The 17,004-nt window shown below is 41.9% G+C and overlaps 1 protein-coding gene across 7 annotated transcripts in view; it reads left to right on the top strand.

Annotated features, from left to right (window-relative positions):
- The window catches only part of NIBAN1 (niban apoptosis regulator 1), a 194,580-nt gene that overhangs the window by 137,202 nt on the left and 40,374 nt on the right, over positions 1-17,004 (top strand). For all 7 annotated transcript variants that reach the window (XM_061160922.1, XM_061160921.1, XM_061160920.1 and 4 more), the window contains exons 6-8: positions 6,041-6,156; positions 12,820-12,924; positions 13,245-13,407. In XM_061160922.1, the coding sequence (XP_061016905.1) occupies positions 6,041-6,156; positions 12,820-12,924; positions 13,245-13,407 (384 nt within the window). The remainder of the gene's footprint in view (positions 1-6,040; positions 6,157-12,819; positions 12,925-13,244; positions 13,408-17,004) is intronic.

Genomic DNA, 17,004 nt, shown 5'->3' with positions numbered 1-17,004 from the left:
TGGTTAGACAATATTCTTTGTAGTGTATTCAATCATGGTCTAAATTTAAGAAATATATTGATAGATTCAAAATGGTCACTAAGAGAAGGAAGGAAAAAGGAGGGCCAGCTTCTAAAAAAAAAATCCCTAAGTTATATTGTTTAAAAGATGATTGCAGGAAAATGAGAATACTCAGCTATCTTTTAGATACCATGTGGAAGAAGAGTAAACTTGTCTGTTTTGCTCTGAAAGGCAGAAGCTGGATTAATGAGAGTTCGTGGAAATAGATTCTGGCTCAGCAGAAGGAAAAATTTTCAAATAATTATAACAGTTCAGTGACAAAAAAAAAAGAAAGAGACTATTTCATTACATTGTGAGCTTCCTGTCACTGGAAATAGTCAAGCTAAGGCTGGATGAGTGTCTGTCATGAATTCTGAAGGCTCCCAGCATTAAACAAGAGCTTGGGGTGGGTGACCTTTGAGATCACTTCTAACTCTCATAGTCTATGATTTAAGTCAGCATGAATGCCAAGGCTGCTTGTGACATGCCAGAGGCACTTTTTCAACTCTTGGCTCTGATTCTGACCAGCTGTGTGACCTTCAGCTAAGAAATTAACCGTTTCTTCTTCCAGTTTCCTTGTCCATAAAATGAAGGAGCTGGATTTAACGATGCTTAAGTTCTTCTCAGCACATCTGTGTCATTGAGCATCCTCTTAACTACAGCATGCTGGAAAAGTTGAGTTTGAGTTGATGCCTGCCATTTTTGTGAGTCATCTTGCAGGAAGAAGGCTGAAAGACCAAAAGCCATTGTTGATCCTGGGGGCCATTTCTTGTTGGCAGGAGAGTGGGTGATTGTGATCCTGGAATTTGTTCCCATGGGATCTGTGGCAGGAAGTTGATTAAGTAACTGATAATCTGGTTTCTTTCAAACACCTGTACATTCTGGCTGAGTTCAGCAATGCCTCTGCAAGCAGCTTAGAAGAAATGAATATCATATAACCCTTGCAATGTAGCTCTGTCCTTTACAAAGCAAACCTTTGTTCTGTATTTCCTTAATGATCTGGCAGTTTCTATTGAACTTTGTTTATAACCATGAGAACCAGTATCCATAAAGCAACTTATTATGTGGCAGGGACTATTCTAAAAGTTTTATATAAATTAATCACTTTATAAGCTAAAAATCTAATGATGAAATCAGTAATTAGACCCTTTTTACCATATGGAAAAAGAGTAGTTAAAATCTGATCTAAGTCTGGCTTAATGGTAGAGTCCAAAATGGAGGTTCATGTCTTTATTCTTTTAAATTTTTTTTAATTCTTTTAAATTTTATTACTACTGTTCAATGACTATAATTTGCTTTATGGTCCATTTGATTACTAATACTTTTCTTCTCTGCCTATATTAAGGTGCTCCATCCTGCACCATTACTACATTCTAGCTCTTCTATTCCTTCTTTGACTTCTCTCTGACTCCCACATTTTGCCTTCAAATCTCATTTCTTCAGTTATGTTTTCTGAAGATCTTTGAAAAGTCAACCGTCAGTGCGAGTGTCATAGTTTTTCTTTTCATATAGATATACATGGTATTTACAGGATTTCAGATTCTTCCTTCAGTTACTTGGATCAGTTCAGGAAGAAATAAGTAAATTTATGTTTGTAAGGACCTCAAGAACTTAAACCTCATTCCTAGGCTCACGGGTCTGGCAATACTCACTTCATCTAAGTACCACATTTTCTTCCATCTCTTTGTTTCCTTAGGCTGGAAATGAAAACAGCTGTTAAAAATAAGAGCTCATGAGTCAGTTTTGAATCTCAATGTAGTAATTACAGTTTCCATCTCAGTTGGTATAGTTCCTCCCAGTGTACTGAGTCCCATATCACAGCTCCCTTGTCAATTTTATACCAAAATCTTAATTTGTGTTTTCCAAACCTCTAAGGTTAAACACTAAATCAATTGCCAAACCAAGAAAAAATAATAACAAAGAAGAAAACACTTAAATTTAAAAACCTGATTCTTGGGACATGCCCTTTTTCTGATTTAGATTTTAACCACAACTTTCTGTTGATATTAGAAATGTCAGTTACTGTTTCACATTTTTGAATGTGGACCTTCTGGGCATCACGGTATCCTCATTGTGAAGAATTTTGCTCATCCTCTTACAGAGGCTATTCCTTGAGTTGTAGTTTCTCTTTTCCAAGTGCCTGAGGCTTATGACCTAGTAAGCCAGTCTCAAAAGAGTCATCTACAATTTATTAATTGATTGTCCCCCTTTGAAGCAGATTGATCCTCTTTAGGTTCTTTCTGCTCAGTCCCCCAATCAGCCATTGAGTCACTGACTGAGCGGTCCCATGGGTTAAAGCTTTGAAGGTCCCCCCAGCAAATCAGCTGCCTTCAGCTGACCAGTCTAACATCACCCTATGAATACAGATCCTATGCTCTTGGCAAAAGAACTTTGTGTCCTACTGGGGAGAAGCAGAAGATAGGATACTTGGCCCTTTCAGTCACTTCACTTTGCCCACTTTATTTCCCTCTCCTAAGTTTTGATTTCTTTATTGTTAGATTAGATTATTTCTAAAATTAACTTCCTTGCTAATATTCCTATAATTTGGTTATCACTGTATCCTCCATGAGCTAGTTTTATGTGTTGAAAATTCTCTGGGTTAGTGTGGGCTGCTCCAACAAATATCATACTCTTGGAAGTCCCAGACCAAGGCAGTGGTAGATCTGGTGTCTGGTGAGAGAGAGGCAGAGAGAGACAGAGGAAGGAGAGCGAGGGAGTGAGGCTTTCCTTTTTTAGAAATTGTAATATAGTTGCCTAACAGTGCTGTGTTGGTTTCTGCTGTAGAACAAAGCGAACCAGCCATACCTATGCATGTATCCCCTCCTTCGTGAGCCTCCCTGCCCACCCACATCCCCCCCCAGGTCAGCAGAGAGCCCTGGGCTGAGCTCCCTGAGGTGTACAGTAGGTTTCCACTAGCTATCTGTCTTACATATGGCAGTATATATATGTGAGTCCCGATCTCCCAATTCATCCAACCCCTCCTCCCCCTCCCCTCATGTCCACATGTCTGTGTCTCTATTTCTGCCCTGCCAGTAAGGAGATGGCAACCCCCTCCATATGCTTACCTGGGAAATCCCCTGGACAGAGGAGCCTGGCAGGCTACACTCCATGGGATTGCAAAGAATTGGATACAATTTAGCAACTAAACAACAACAGTCATTTTTCTAGATTCCACAAAAGTGTGTTAATATATGATATTTGTTTTTCTCTTTCTGACTTACTTCACTCTGTGTAACAGACTCTAGGTCCGTCCAGGTCTCTACAAATGACCCAATTTTGTTCCTTTTTCTGGCTGAGTAGTATTTCATTGTATATTATGTATACGGGCTCTAGGTCCAACATAAAGGATCTACTCCTTTGTGACCTAATTACCTCCCAAAGCCTCCATCTCTAAATATCACATTTTGGGGATTGGAGTTTTAATATATGAATTTCAGGAGACACAAGCATTCAGTCCATAGCAGAAATTGAGCATATTTGCATGCATGGAGTGATTTTTGGAATTCTGGGAAGGCCATTCAGCATACTTAAAAATCCTGTACCATTAGGTATCCATTCCTTTGTGGTAGGATATTACCTCTCAGATATAATGCCTTTTAAAATCCAATATGTTTGGAAAGGCAAACCCCAAAACGAGTATGTGAGGTAGTTTAGTGTGGTGCTTTGAGTCAGACTGCCCAAGTTCATCTCCTTATTGGTACGTAATCTCAGGCAATTAATTGATCTTTCTGTGCTTTCAGCCCCCTCCTCCATAAACTAGAGACAATAATAACACTCACCTCAGAGGGTTTTATGAGGTTTCACTGGCCTGCGTAACATACCCAGAAGTAACAGTTTCTTACTATATGTTTTAACAATTATTATCCTTCATTTGCAAAAATCAGCCTCTTATATTAATATCCTTTTGACAAAATGTTGGTATCAGTTGATATTTTGTTTGGGAAACTGGAAGGGGGTACCTTGGATACATGAGGCACTGTAAGGAATAGTCTGCCTCACTGAGGTGTTAGAGTTGGTGGCATAAAGCCACTAGAGCCTGGATGTCTGAGGGAAACATTTACAAGAGAGATAAATGAGGATAGATTTGCTTCTGGTCATAACCAGCATGTCTAGTAACTGATAGAATTAATCAGCTGGTATAATGAGGAAGTCATGTGATATATACCTGAAAGTTCCTTTTCATTCATGCAAATGAACTTGGAGGTTTTTTGTTGTTGTTTGCTTTTTTAAAAAAAAAAAAATTTATTTATTTGATTGCACCAGGTCTTAGTTGTAGCACGTGGGGTCTTTAGTTATGGCATTTGGACTCTTAGTTGCAGCACATGTGATCTAGTTCCCTGACCAGGGATGGTACTCCAGCCCCTTGCATTGGAGCATGGGGTCTTAGCCACTAGACCACCAGGGATGTCCCCACCTGCAAATGAACTTTCAATTCAGTGCTTGCTTAACTTTTTTGTGTCTCATAATTCTATTCCTTGTAATATTCAGGTAGTGGTCTCTGAACCACAGAAGAATATTAAGTTAAGAATTTTTTCAGACAACCTCTTTAACAAGTGGTGCTGGGAAAACTGGTCAACCACTTGTAAAAGAATGAAACTAGAACACGTTCTAACACCATACACAAAAATAAACTCAAAATGGATTAAAGATCTAAATGTAAGACCAGAAACTATAAAACTCCTAGAGGAGAACATAGGCAAAACACTCTCCGACATAAATCACAGCAAGATCCTCTATGACCCACCCCCCAGAATATTGGAAATAAAAGCAAAACTAAACAAATGGGACCTAATGAAACTTAAAAGCTTTTGCACTACAAAGGAAACTATAAGTAAGGTGAAAAGACAGCCCTCAGATTGGGAGGAAATAATAGCAAATGAAGAGATAGACAAAGGATTAATCTCAAAAATATACAAGCAACTCCTGCAGCTCAATTCCAGAAAAATAAATGACCCAATCAAAAAATGGGCCAAAGAACTAAACAGACATTTCTCCAAAGAAGACATACAGATGGCTAACAAACACATGAAAAGATGCTCAACATCACTCATTATTAGAGAAATGCAAATCAAAACCACAATGAGGTACCATTACACACCAGTCAGGATGGCTGCTATCCAAAAGTCTACAAGCAATAAATGCTGGAGAGGGTGTGGAGAAAAGGGAACCCTCTTACACTGTTGGTGGGAATGCAAACTAATACAGCCGCTATGGAAAACAGTGTGGAGATTTCTTAAAAAACTGGAAATAGAACTGCCATATGACCCAGCAATCCCACTTCTGGGCATACACACTGAGGAAACCAGATCTGAAAGAGACACGTGCACCCCAATGTTCATCACAGCACTGTTTATAATAGCCAGGACATGGAAGCAACCTAGATGCCCATCAGCAGACGAATGGATAAGGAAGCTGTGGTACATATACACCATGGAATATTACTCAGCTGTTAAAAAGAATTCATTTGAATCAGCCCTAATGAGATGGATGAAACTGGAGCCCCTTATACAGAGTGAAGTAAGCCAGAAAGATAAAGAACATTACAGCATACTAACATATATATGGAATTTAGAAAGATGGTAACGATAACCCTATATGCAAAACAGAAAAAGAGACACAGAAATACAGAACAGACTTTTGAACTCTGTGGGAGAATGTGAGGGTGGGATATTTCAAAAGAACAGCATGTATACTATCTATGGTGAAACAGATCACCAGCCCAGGTGGGATGCATGAGACAAGTGCTTGGGCCTGGTGCACTGGGAAGACCCAGAGGAATCGGGTGGAGAGGGAGGTGGGAGGGGGGATTGGGATGGGGAATACGTGTAAATCTATGGCTGATTCATATCAATGTATGACAAAACCCACTGAAATGTTGTGAAGTAATTAGCCTCCAACTAATTAAAAAAATATATATATATCATAAAAAGTATGAAGGAAAACAAAAACAAAAAAAAAAAGCATTTTTTCTTTGCTAAATGCCCTTGCCTCTTTCTTTTAGATTACATGAAGCAGACGACATTTGAAGCCCAAGCCTTTTTGGAAGCTGTTCAATTCTTTCGACAGGAGAAAGGACACTATGGCTCGTGGGAAATGGTCACTGGGGATGAAGTCCAGGTAACATGGGCCTCAGAAATTTGGATCCTATTCTCTGTCTAAGTGGTAGGAGGTCAGGATCATAATAAACTATCAAACAAAAAAGTTGCAGGCATGGAAGATGTGGTTCCATAGGCCATTTCTCTCATTGTCTAGAAGCGTTTGATCAGCAAGCTGTTGGGCACTCTAAAGACCTCCAGACCTCCAGCAGGGCAGCCCAGACAACTGCAACTGCAGTGGAAGAGCAACTTCCAATTTCTTTCCAGAAAAAGCATATTCTCTCAAGTGACCCATGCTTCAAGACTAGCAGCAAATGTGAGCAGTGTGGCATAGTGCAAAGTTTGTGGCGGGACTTTAAGTCAGCAGATTTGGGTTAAAGCCTGCCAAGTTATTTAACTTCTCTTAGTTTTAAGTTACTCTGAAAAAATAGGAATGATAATGTTTGCCTGACAAGGTTGTGAGAATTAAATAAGATATTGTTGGAAAAGCAGTTGGCAAATAGCTGTCTTCATCTATGGAATGATTTATAAATGATGTAATTAAAGAGAAGGAAATGGCAACCCACTCCAGTACTCTTACCTGGAAAATCCCATGGACAGAGGAGCATGGTAGGCTCCTACAGTCCATGGGGTCGCAAAGAGTCGGACACGACTGAGTGACTTCACTCACTCACTCAGTTAAAGGATACCAAATTTGAAAGCATTAGATAGTTTTCTAGATGTTGCATTTGCCTTTTCTAGTGCTCTATTTCCTGTGATCCAGGTCCATAGTTTCCCATGACCTTGATTAAATGTCAATCAGGGGCTAAGTGTACTGGGTTGGTTTGGTACCAGGTACATTGTTATGGATCTCCAAGGAAACTATGTTTCATGATGTGACCCCATCCCCCACGAGGACACCAATCACAGGCTGATTCAGTCAGAAAGAAGAGGCTGAGTGGGGACATTATTTAATTAGAAGCACAGAGGGTCCAAGAATGCTCTTCTTTAACTTCCCCTCATAGCCCAGAATGCCTCTTTTGGGGGCCAGTGAAATTTGTTATTAGGGAACAGTATTTGGAAGATGCCAGATGGTATCTTGCTTTTATATGGCCATTAAATATCTAAAGCTAAAAACATTTTCTCATGGTAATGGGCTGTTCTTTATTGTTTTAACATATGACACAGAATCTCCTCTTTTTCTGTCTCCTTCTCCTCCTTTCCCCCCCTCCTCCTCCCCCTTCTTTTTCTTCAGTAGATTCTAAACTCATTTTTATTTCCCATCCTGAGACTTACTCAAGAACTTTAGTCAATTATTGATTTCTCATATTTGGAATAAGCACATCCATTTATAGTTTCAAGTTAACAGTTATTTAGCTCCTTAAGTTAAGCTAAGGTACGTGTTTAATTTTTCTTTCATTTGAAATCTTATATCAGCTCATATTCCTTCACTATCCCATGGAAATCAGGTACCTAATAATTCTTTTCTGAGAATTGAGTATTGAGTTTGGGTTTCTTTTTTTGGAGGGGGAGGATTGACTTTCTGCTCTTTGCTTTGGGCTGATATGTGTGAATTGCTTTAAGGTGCGAGAGAATGAAATGACTCATGCCTTGCCATTCTGGTGAGGCGAGACATACCTAGAAGCATCCAGAGAACAAGGCAGCCTTAGAGATGTATGTAGGACCATGTGTGGTCTGTACATATATGGGCATCATAAAGCATTAGCAGCAGTCATAGGAAGGTGCTAATTTTGCAGAATAAAAAAATACCTTATTTGAGTCTATTCTAATGAGGTGGATGAACCTAGAGCCTAATATACAGAGTGAAGTAAGTCAGAAAGAGAAAAATAATTATCATATATTAACACATATATATGGAACCTAGAAATATGGTACCGATGGTCCTGTTTGCAGGTCAGCAAAGGAGACACAGACATAAAGAGTAGACTTTTTGATGCAGTGGGGAAAGAATAGGGTGGATGATGTGAGAGAGTAGCCTTGAAACATATACACTAACATATGTAAAATAGAGAGACAGTGGGAATGACTATGGGGATGACTGTGACTCAGGGAACTCAAACTGGGGCTCTGTGACAACGTAGAGGGGTGGGAGGGGGTAGGAGGTGGCAGGGAGGTTCAGAAGGGAGGGGACATATGTATACTCATGGCTGATTTATGTTGATGTATGGCAGGAACCAACACAGTATTGTAATTATCCTCCAATTAAAAATAAAATTAAAAATTAAAAAATACCTTAAAGGGGAAAAAGAAACAGAAGAAATCAGTAAACGCTTTTGCTCCTCCAGCAATCTGAGTTTCTTTCGTGAAGTCACAACCTCACAAAATGTGAGCACTGGAAGGGCATTTCAGGATTATTCGTCCAGTACCCTCCAGGTGGGAGAAAGAACATTCAGAGAAGTTGGCCCAGGTCACAAAACCAGTCTGTGACAGAAATGCATTTTGAGCCATGTCAGGTGAACCTTGAAGAAGCTGCTGAAAGGAAATAACTTTCAAGACTTTTCCTGTGTGAGGCCTGGTGAGGGTAATCTTCATCTTAACCGTTATACATGGAACTGAAGCAACGTCTATCCTCATTCTCACAGAAAAAACAGGCCAAAGTCCCAAAGAAGCTACCAAGTAGTTAAAGAAAAGGGCATAGCATGATTGAGTTTGAGAATATGACATCTTTTGTTTAAAGCACTGAATTTATTTGCATTGTTTTCATGTCTGCTAAGAACTTAATCATGACATTATCCTAACCCCTTCTACCCTTGGAGACTGTATTCAGAAGATTTTCAGCAATGCTACATTATTATCTTCATAGTAATGACTCATTCAGCTAGTATGGCATGCCCTCGTGCTGATGGTTATTTTAGGCAAGTGTCCAGGCAAAGCAAATATCTTAGAATAATTTGCCTGACAGACTATTAAGGTGAAAATATTTGTACCCCAGTAAAAGCATCAGTATATTTTCTACTTGTCAATTAAAAATGTATCAAATGAAGTCATGAGGGAAAGCATTTTGGAAAATGTAAATACAAGTTATGTGATTTATTTTTTTATTTGCTTTTAAATTAACCAGATGGGCTAAGAGAACAGCTCAAAATTCCCACACATCAGGGTGGTTTCAAGACCAGAAAGCTATCCACATTTTTCCCTTGTCCATATGTTCAAGTCATCTTTTTCTGATGACCTTGAGTGTGACCCCCTTTAAATGGATTATTTCACACTTGGCTGCTCAGTAACACGAAAGGCACAAGGCCAACAGCCTGCTCAGACCATGGAGTCAGCCTCAGTAAAGAGGACAGTATTGCTGGGCCTCACACCTTCCCCACAGCTGCAGCATATGGAAGGTAAATGTAGTGTGGCCTTCACGGAATGAAGCTGAAGCTCCAATACTTTGGCCACCTGATGCGAAGAACTGACTCCTTGGAAAAGACCCTGATGCTGGGAAGGATTGAGGGCAGGAAGAGAAGAGGGTGACAGAGGATGAGATGGTTGAATGACATCATTGACTCAATGGACGTGAGTTTGCGCAAGCTCCGGGAGATAGTGAAGAACAGGGAAGCCTGGCGTGCTGCAGTCCATGGGGTCGTAAAAAGTCAGACATGACGGAGCAACTGAACAACAGCTCAGGGAGTGAGCCTAGGGTTGTTGGTTTCCATCAGCCTAATGGTGTGTTTCGTTTCTTATGTGTGTGATGGAATTTTTAAATCTCCCAGTTAAATTCCAGCAGTTAAATGTACACACACGCCCTTTTTTTTTTAAAGCACGGGAAATGTTTTTAGGTTCCTTATGGTAAAACTCAGTGGGTTCTATTCTGAAGGAAGAAGGTTGGGGAACCGCTTCATTAATATGATTGGTTTTTATTAGATTAACTGCTGTCTCCCTGCTAGCTCCAGGGTTCTGGACCCTGCTCATGGAGGGCTGGCCAAGGTAGGGAGTCGCAGAGCAGGTCCTGGGCTGGTGAGGAGCCGCTCACAGTCAGAGAGGGCTGGGGCTGACAGATACAGAGACAGGATGAACTGCTGGGAGGAGACAGAGTTGGCTGTTGCCTGCCCAAGGGCTATTCCCAAATCTCACACTCCCTGCCCCTCCTTCTCCCAAAACCCACTCTCATCCCCCTTCTTTTTTTTTCCAGACATATTTCCTTTCCAATCCCTTAAGTTATAAAATAGAACCAAATTTCTTGGAACATTGCATGGGAAAGACTAAAAGTAAACTACAAGCCCACCCAAAATGGAGCATTCTTTTTCTTTGGACTGTGTAACATTTTCATCTTTCAAATCTTCTTCACGCTCATGCTCAGATTCGAGCCAGTCTCTGCAAAAGGATGGATTTAGATAATTATTATGATTTGTGAATTTAATACTCTTGAACTAAGACAATATTTCCCATTGATTTTAAGTTCTGGCTTTAGTCTCCTTAGGCTCTTAGCTCACGCTCCCAGTGCCAACGCTTTCATCATTCTTGAGCAGGTGTGTTCCAACAAGAATTTACTCCCTTGAGCAAGATAAGGTTCATGAATTATTAATTATGTACTTCAACCCAATTTGGGCAGTTGCTGATTTCTATGGGATTTACACATGTCAAGTTTCTCTTAAGCGCCTCAAAAATCCTCAAAAATGGCATCACTGACTCGATGGACATGAGTTTGAGCAAGCTCTGGGGGTTGGTGATGGACAGGGAAGCCTGGCGTGCTGCAGTCTGTGGGGTCACAAAGAGTCAGACACGACTGAGCGACTGAACTGAACTGAACTGACCTCTTGACCGCTCCCCAGATAATGGTTAAGAAAGGTCAAAACATCCCGGGCATTGAATTACTAGGACTAGTGGGAATCCCACCCCTGTTACAGTCTGTCACTCCTGAAGTTCCACATCACAGATGATGGAACCCCCCCGGCTGCACTGACTCCCTGCCTTCTCTCCTAGGAACTCGCAGATCTAGGTGGACTGAGCGACTCACCCCCCTCCACCCTGGGAGTGTTCCTGTTCAGTTCATCTAGGCTGTTACAGCCCACTGTAAACAGAGCCATTTTGAAAGGCAAACTCTAGTGAGCTCATGAGTATTTCCACTAGCATGAGGCTGACCAGTGACCTCAGAGAAAGTCTTTCCCAAATCTTAATTTGAGTGTTTATGAGCAGGTCAATTATTTTGGACAAATATTTTTTTCAGTTCACAGAACAGATGTCAAATGATTCTCTACTATGATTCTGCTTGCCTCCTTTCCCCAAGTTACTCTTGTCCTAAATCTTGGGCTGCAGCCTGATATTGAAAGCTGAGCTCTGAGCCCTAAAACTCATGGCAGATCTAAATCTAAACAACAAAACTGCTCCAATTCCAGTGGGGGAATATAAAGAAGAAAGGCCAGTGTTACGTGGGGCCTTATGTGCAGACTGGTAAATCACTGCTCACATTCAAAAGAAACACTTCCATTGAGCCAAGCAAAATTTTAGGAAAGACTTGGGAACAATTAAAAAAAAAATACTCTGAAAACTGTAGACACCCCCTCTCCCATATTCTCATTCCACCAATGTCCAATTGTTCCAAAGTATTAGTTACTTCCTTCTTTTTCTATACTTTAAAGAAGATGGAGATGGGATTCAGGGTGCAGTAGGGACAAAGAGCATGAAGACACTTAGATCCCAGGAAAGGTCAAGAGGAAACAATGGTCTCAGGGGCTACAGACAAGGACTCAAGCTGCCAAAACCAAGCCTGACCCCCTTCACAATTTTGCTAAGGATACCCTTATCCATAATTCACGTTTCCCCTCTTATCCTAAATGCATTAGATTGTTCTGTTTCGAATAGGAGAAGTTCAAGTTGAGAAATTTGTCCTTTCCAGTGGGAAAATGTCAGCAGGCATGACTCTTCCCTGCAGATATTTAGAACATTTACCCTCTATGACTCTTCCTAGAGATTTCTGAGGTCTCAGACCCAGAGTTAAACTGTTAACCTACCAGATTTCATGGAGTGCAGGACAATCTTACGTAGCCAGGACAGTCAGTCAGTTGAGTTGCTCAGTCATATCCAACTCTTTGCGACCCCATGGATGGCAGCACGCCAGCCTTTCCTGTCCATCACCAACTCCCAGAGTTTGCTCAAACTCATGCCCATCGAGTTGGTGATGCCATCCAACCGTCTCGTCCTCTGTCATCCCCTTCTCCTCCTGCCTTCAATCTTTCCCAGCATCAGGGTCTTTTCCATTGAGTTAGTTCTTCCCATCAGGTGGCCAAAGTTTTGGAGCTTCAGCATCAGTCCTTCCAATGAATATTCAGGACAGGGGTGGCCAGTTATGACACCTTCAGTTGGCCTGATGCACAGATTTAGGTGTTACCAGCTAAACCAGCTCTGAGACTTTCTTCCTCCTTTTTTTTCCTCCACTTAAGTATTCTTTTTAATTCTAGTATAGTTGCTTTACAACATTGTGTTATTTTCTGCCGCACAGCAAAGTGAATCAGCTGTATCTATACAAATATCTTCTCTTGTTTAGATTTCCTTCCCCTACAGGTTTATGCGTTACCACAGAGTATTGAGAAGAGTTCCCTGTGCTCTACAGTAGGTTCCCATTAGTAATCTGTTATCTGTTTTCTATGTAGTGGTATATATATGTCAGTCCCAATCTCCCAATTCATGCCACCCCTCACTTCCGCCTTGGCAAGCAGAAATAGAGACACAGATATAGTGGCTGTCTTCCTCTTGACAGATCCTGAGTAACCTCGTAATGGAGGAGCTCATGCCAACCCTTCAGACAGACATCCTGCCTAAAATGAAGGGGAAGAAGAACGACAGAAAGAGGGCCTGGTTTGGGGTAAGCGATGATTCTGCTCTGCCAGATCTGCTGCTCATAATGAACATTCCCTTCCCTTCTCTTTTTAAGGTCTTGTTTTTCTTTTCTTTTTTTTTTTTTAATACGTAATTCCTTCCCTGGGTGGAGAACTGCCCAGTCTGCTCAGTCTCATATACATCAGGACTAATCCAAACAAACTCAAACTTTGAAAGAAAAATTAGAATGTGCACACAGTTTTGTTTATGTTGCAGTCATCTGTGATTAACCCACCCTCCTGTGCTTGACTCCGTCAGGCCCTGAGGCGTGACAGAGCCCCAATCTGTGTGTTGTTCTCCTTGCAGCTCCTTGAAGAGGCCTACCACCTCGTTCAGCATCAAGTTTCAGAAGGATTAAGTGCCTTGAAGGAGGAGTGCAGGGCTCTGACGAAGGGCCTGGAAGGAACCATCCGTTCAGACATGGATCAGATTGTGAACTCAAAGAACTTCTTAATTGGAAAGATCAAAGGTCAGTAGAGATAATGCCTGCTCCTATGAGCTAGATAAGCTGTGCATTTAAAGCTCTACCACATGGTGAGACTTCCCAGGTGGCGCTAGTGGTGAAGAACCCTTCTGCCAGTGCAGGAGACCTAAGAGACTTAAGGGTTTGATCCCTGAGTTGAGAAGATCCCCTGGAGGAGGGCACAGCAACCCACTCTAGTATTCTTGCCTTGAGAAGCCCACGGACAGGGGAGTCTGGTGGGCTACAATCCATAGGGTTGCACAGAGTCGGACGCGACTGAAGTGACTTAGCATTTACATGGTGAGAGTTCATAGTTTCAGAGGAGAATTAAAGTGAGGGACTTTGGGAGCAAGTGGTAACGCTTGTAATAGGAGCATGCTGGTGGTGCTGCTGAGGGCCTGGACCTCCCCATGGAAACCTCAGTGACACAGGCTGGAGGAAATGGTGCCTCTTGCCTGTGATGGTGCCTGTGGGTCCTGATGCTATGCCTCTTACTCCAAATTGTAATGGCTCTGCCCTGCCCTCCACCTGCTGTAAGCTCTTAAAGAGTCGGGCCATGCCACCCCGGTTCACTCAGGTATTCCCGATGCTTAGTACTGTGTCTGGTATATGCAGACTCACAGTGAATATCCAGATCAGTGAATAATGGATTTGATTTTCCTTTAATAAGAAAAAAAAGCTTTTGGGTTAGAGTCAATAAATCTAGATCTTCCAGATCTTCCTCCACTTACCATGGGGTTACGAGCCAATAAACTCATCATAATTGAAATGCATGCATTTAATACACTTGACCTACCCAATATCATAGCTTAACCTAGTTACCTTAAACATGCTCAGAACACTTATATCAGCATATAGTTGGGAAAAGTCACCTAATACAAGGTCTATTTTATAATAAAGTGTTGAATAGCTTATGTAATTTGTTGAATAGTGTATTGAAGGGGGAAAACAAAAAGGTTTGTCTGGGTACAGACTGGCTGTCAGTGTGTTGGTTGTTTATGCCTGTGATCCTGTGCCTGATGGGAGCTGCGGCTGCTCACCCTGCCCAGCATCACAAAAAGAGCATCATACTGCATCTCACCTGCTCCAGAAAAGATCAGAATTCAAAATTTGAAGTAGTTTCCCTGGTGGCCCAGACAGTAAAGAATCTGCCTGCAATGCAAGAGACCCAGGTTTGATCCCTGGGTGAGGAAGATCCCCTAGAGAAGGGAATGGCAACCCACTCCAGTATTCTTGCCTGGGAAATCCCATGGATAGAGGAGCCTGGTGGGCTACAGTCTGTGGGGTTACAAAGAGTCAGATATGACTGAGCGATTAACACTTCTCCTGAACGGGTAATGCTTTCTTCACCTCATTGTAAACTTGAAAGCTTGAAAGTTGAACCATCCTAAATTGGGGACCGTCTGTGGCCCCAGCTCTAACGTTAGCTGGGTCTGTGGGATCAGGGAGGTCACTCAACTTCTGTGTGCCTCGGTGCCCTCCTCTTGAAATCACAAGGGCCCATGAGATCAGGGTCTGCATACTGAGGCCCTTGGGTCAAATCCAGCCTGCCACTATTTTTATAAATTACATTTTACTGGAAGATGGCTGTGCCCACTCCTTTCTGTATTGTCTGTGGCTGCTTTGGCACTGCAGGAGCGTAGCTGAGTTGTTAGAACTGAGATCTTACGGGCGGCAAACCTGAAAATGTTCCTGACCTGGCCCTTGACAGAGAAAAGCTTGCTTCTTTCCTCACAGGAGGCTATAGACGGCCTCTAAGAAATTCTACAGAATAAAATTCTACGGTTCTGCCTCCTACATACCCCAAAGCACACCTCACTGAACATCATTTCAGAGGGAAGCATGCTGGCTTATCTGTGATTGTTTATCAGCAATTTTCTTAGGCAGTCAGTTTTCAAATTATTCATTCAGTCATTCATTCAAAAGACATTCACTAAGTGCTTTCTGAGCAAGGCAATGCAGCTTTAGCAGCGAACAGGGAAGATCCAGTTCCTGTGTTCAAGAGACGTGGAACCCAATGGGATTTTCTGCTTGGAGGATTATCCTCACACTTCAGATTCTGTTCATACTGCAGCCTAGCTCACACTGGGCTCTTCTAACAAGTCCTCCTGGGAGGAGGTTGCCGGAGGCATAACTAGAGCCAAGGTGTGTGCGTCTGAATCTATTGTTTATCTGTTCGTGCGATGCCTTCTCCAGCCAGATATAAATTAACTTCAGACTGTTTTCTGGTTCCTATTATCCAGGTCTCTTATTCCTTTATTAGCACGACTGCTCTGGAGTTGACTGTAGGTTGAAATGCTTTATACAACTTAAAATGGCCAGCACTGAACTGCCACAGCCCAATACATTCCTATTGACTGGAGCTGAGCTGAGCCGAATGGCGGCCATTCTCTTGGCCTGAATTAAATGAGTCTCTCTTTCTCTCTTGCCTAAATCCCTTCACATAAGATGGAAAAATATTCTTCCGTGGACTGGTTTTGGTTTTCCTAAAGGAAGCCTTGAAAGGAAGTCATGATCAGGTCTTTTAAAAATGGAATATCAGAAACACATTTTCATCAGGCCTCTTGTTCTTCCCCTTTAAAACAAGAAAGTGCACACCGGGCTGCATTTGATAAAGGGCTTTGGATTTCAAAAAAACTTCGGGAGTGTTAAAGTAGCAGTCTCTCCGTTTCCTCCCATGTGATTCTTGGCTTAAGTTCTGCTGCACAAATACCAAAGCATTTAATATGCATTTATCCTGCCCCTGCTGAATACAAGGGCTATGAGGCGCCTTGGAAGAAGGGAAGTAGGAGAGGATAAAAGTCATGTCACAGACACCAAAACAGAAGGAAAAATATAACAAATGCCACAAAAAAGGCAAGAACAGAGGGCACAATGATTCCCAGGCAGGAACCATTTCAGCTTCAAAAAAAGTCATGTGGGCCCCTCACAATGAAAGGAATGTTTTAATGTCAGTCGATTGGAAAGGATGATATTACTAACAGATACAGTAGGAGCTGACAGTTTCTGAGTACTTCCAGAGGATCAGACACAGTTCTGAGCATTTTGAACACAGCAAACTCATTTAATCCACACCATAACCCTCAGAGTAATTACTGTTATGAGCCCCATTTTACAGATAAGAAAACTGAAGTAGAGATGAAGTAATTTGCCTGTAGTAATTCCAAAGGTAGACTGTGAAACAGTCAGACCAAACCCAGCCCGCAGCTCCAGGGTTTTCTCTCTTCATCACTCTGCTCAACTGAATTTAATGTACGGCTCATGAATTAATGTGTCACAACACATGATTCATCTCTGCATCCCTGAAAAATAGCAGAGCACACTTGTGTGGGATGTAAAATTTATTTGATCATTAGGGAAACACCAGTAGACCGTAGTTCAGGAAGCTGGGTGGTAGTTCAGGGCATTAGGCTGTTCCGAGTGGGTGAAATTTGAACTTGGCCTTGAAGAGGTGAGTAGGATGTTTACAAACAGAAGTGGAGGAAGGAAGGCAGAGGTGGAAGGAACGCTGAATAAAGGCACAGAGAGGGGGCTGGAGCCCACGGTTGGTACATAGGCAAGGGGAGGTCTGGCAGAGAGGCGCATGGCTGCCCACAACCCCTT

The sequence above is a fragment of the Dama dama genome, chromosome 14 (assembly GCF_033118175.1).
Source record: "Dama dama isolate Ldn47 chromosome 14, ASM3311817v1, whole genome shotgun sequence".
NCBI classification, from domain to species: Eukaryota; Metazoa; Chordata; class Mammalia; order Artiodactyla; family Cervidae; genus Dama; species Dama dama.
Note: the sequence above shows the minus strand (reverse complement) of the source record. Positions and strands in the feature narration are given on the sequence as shown.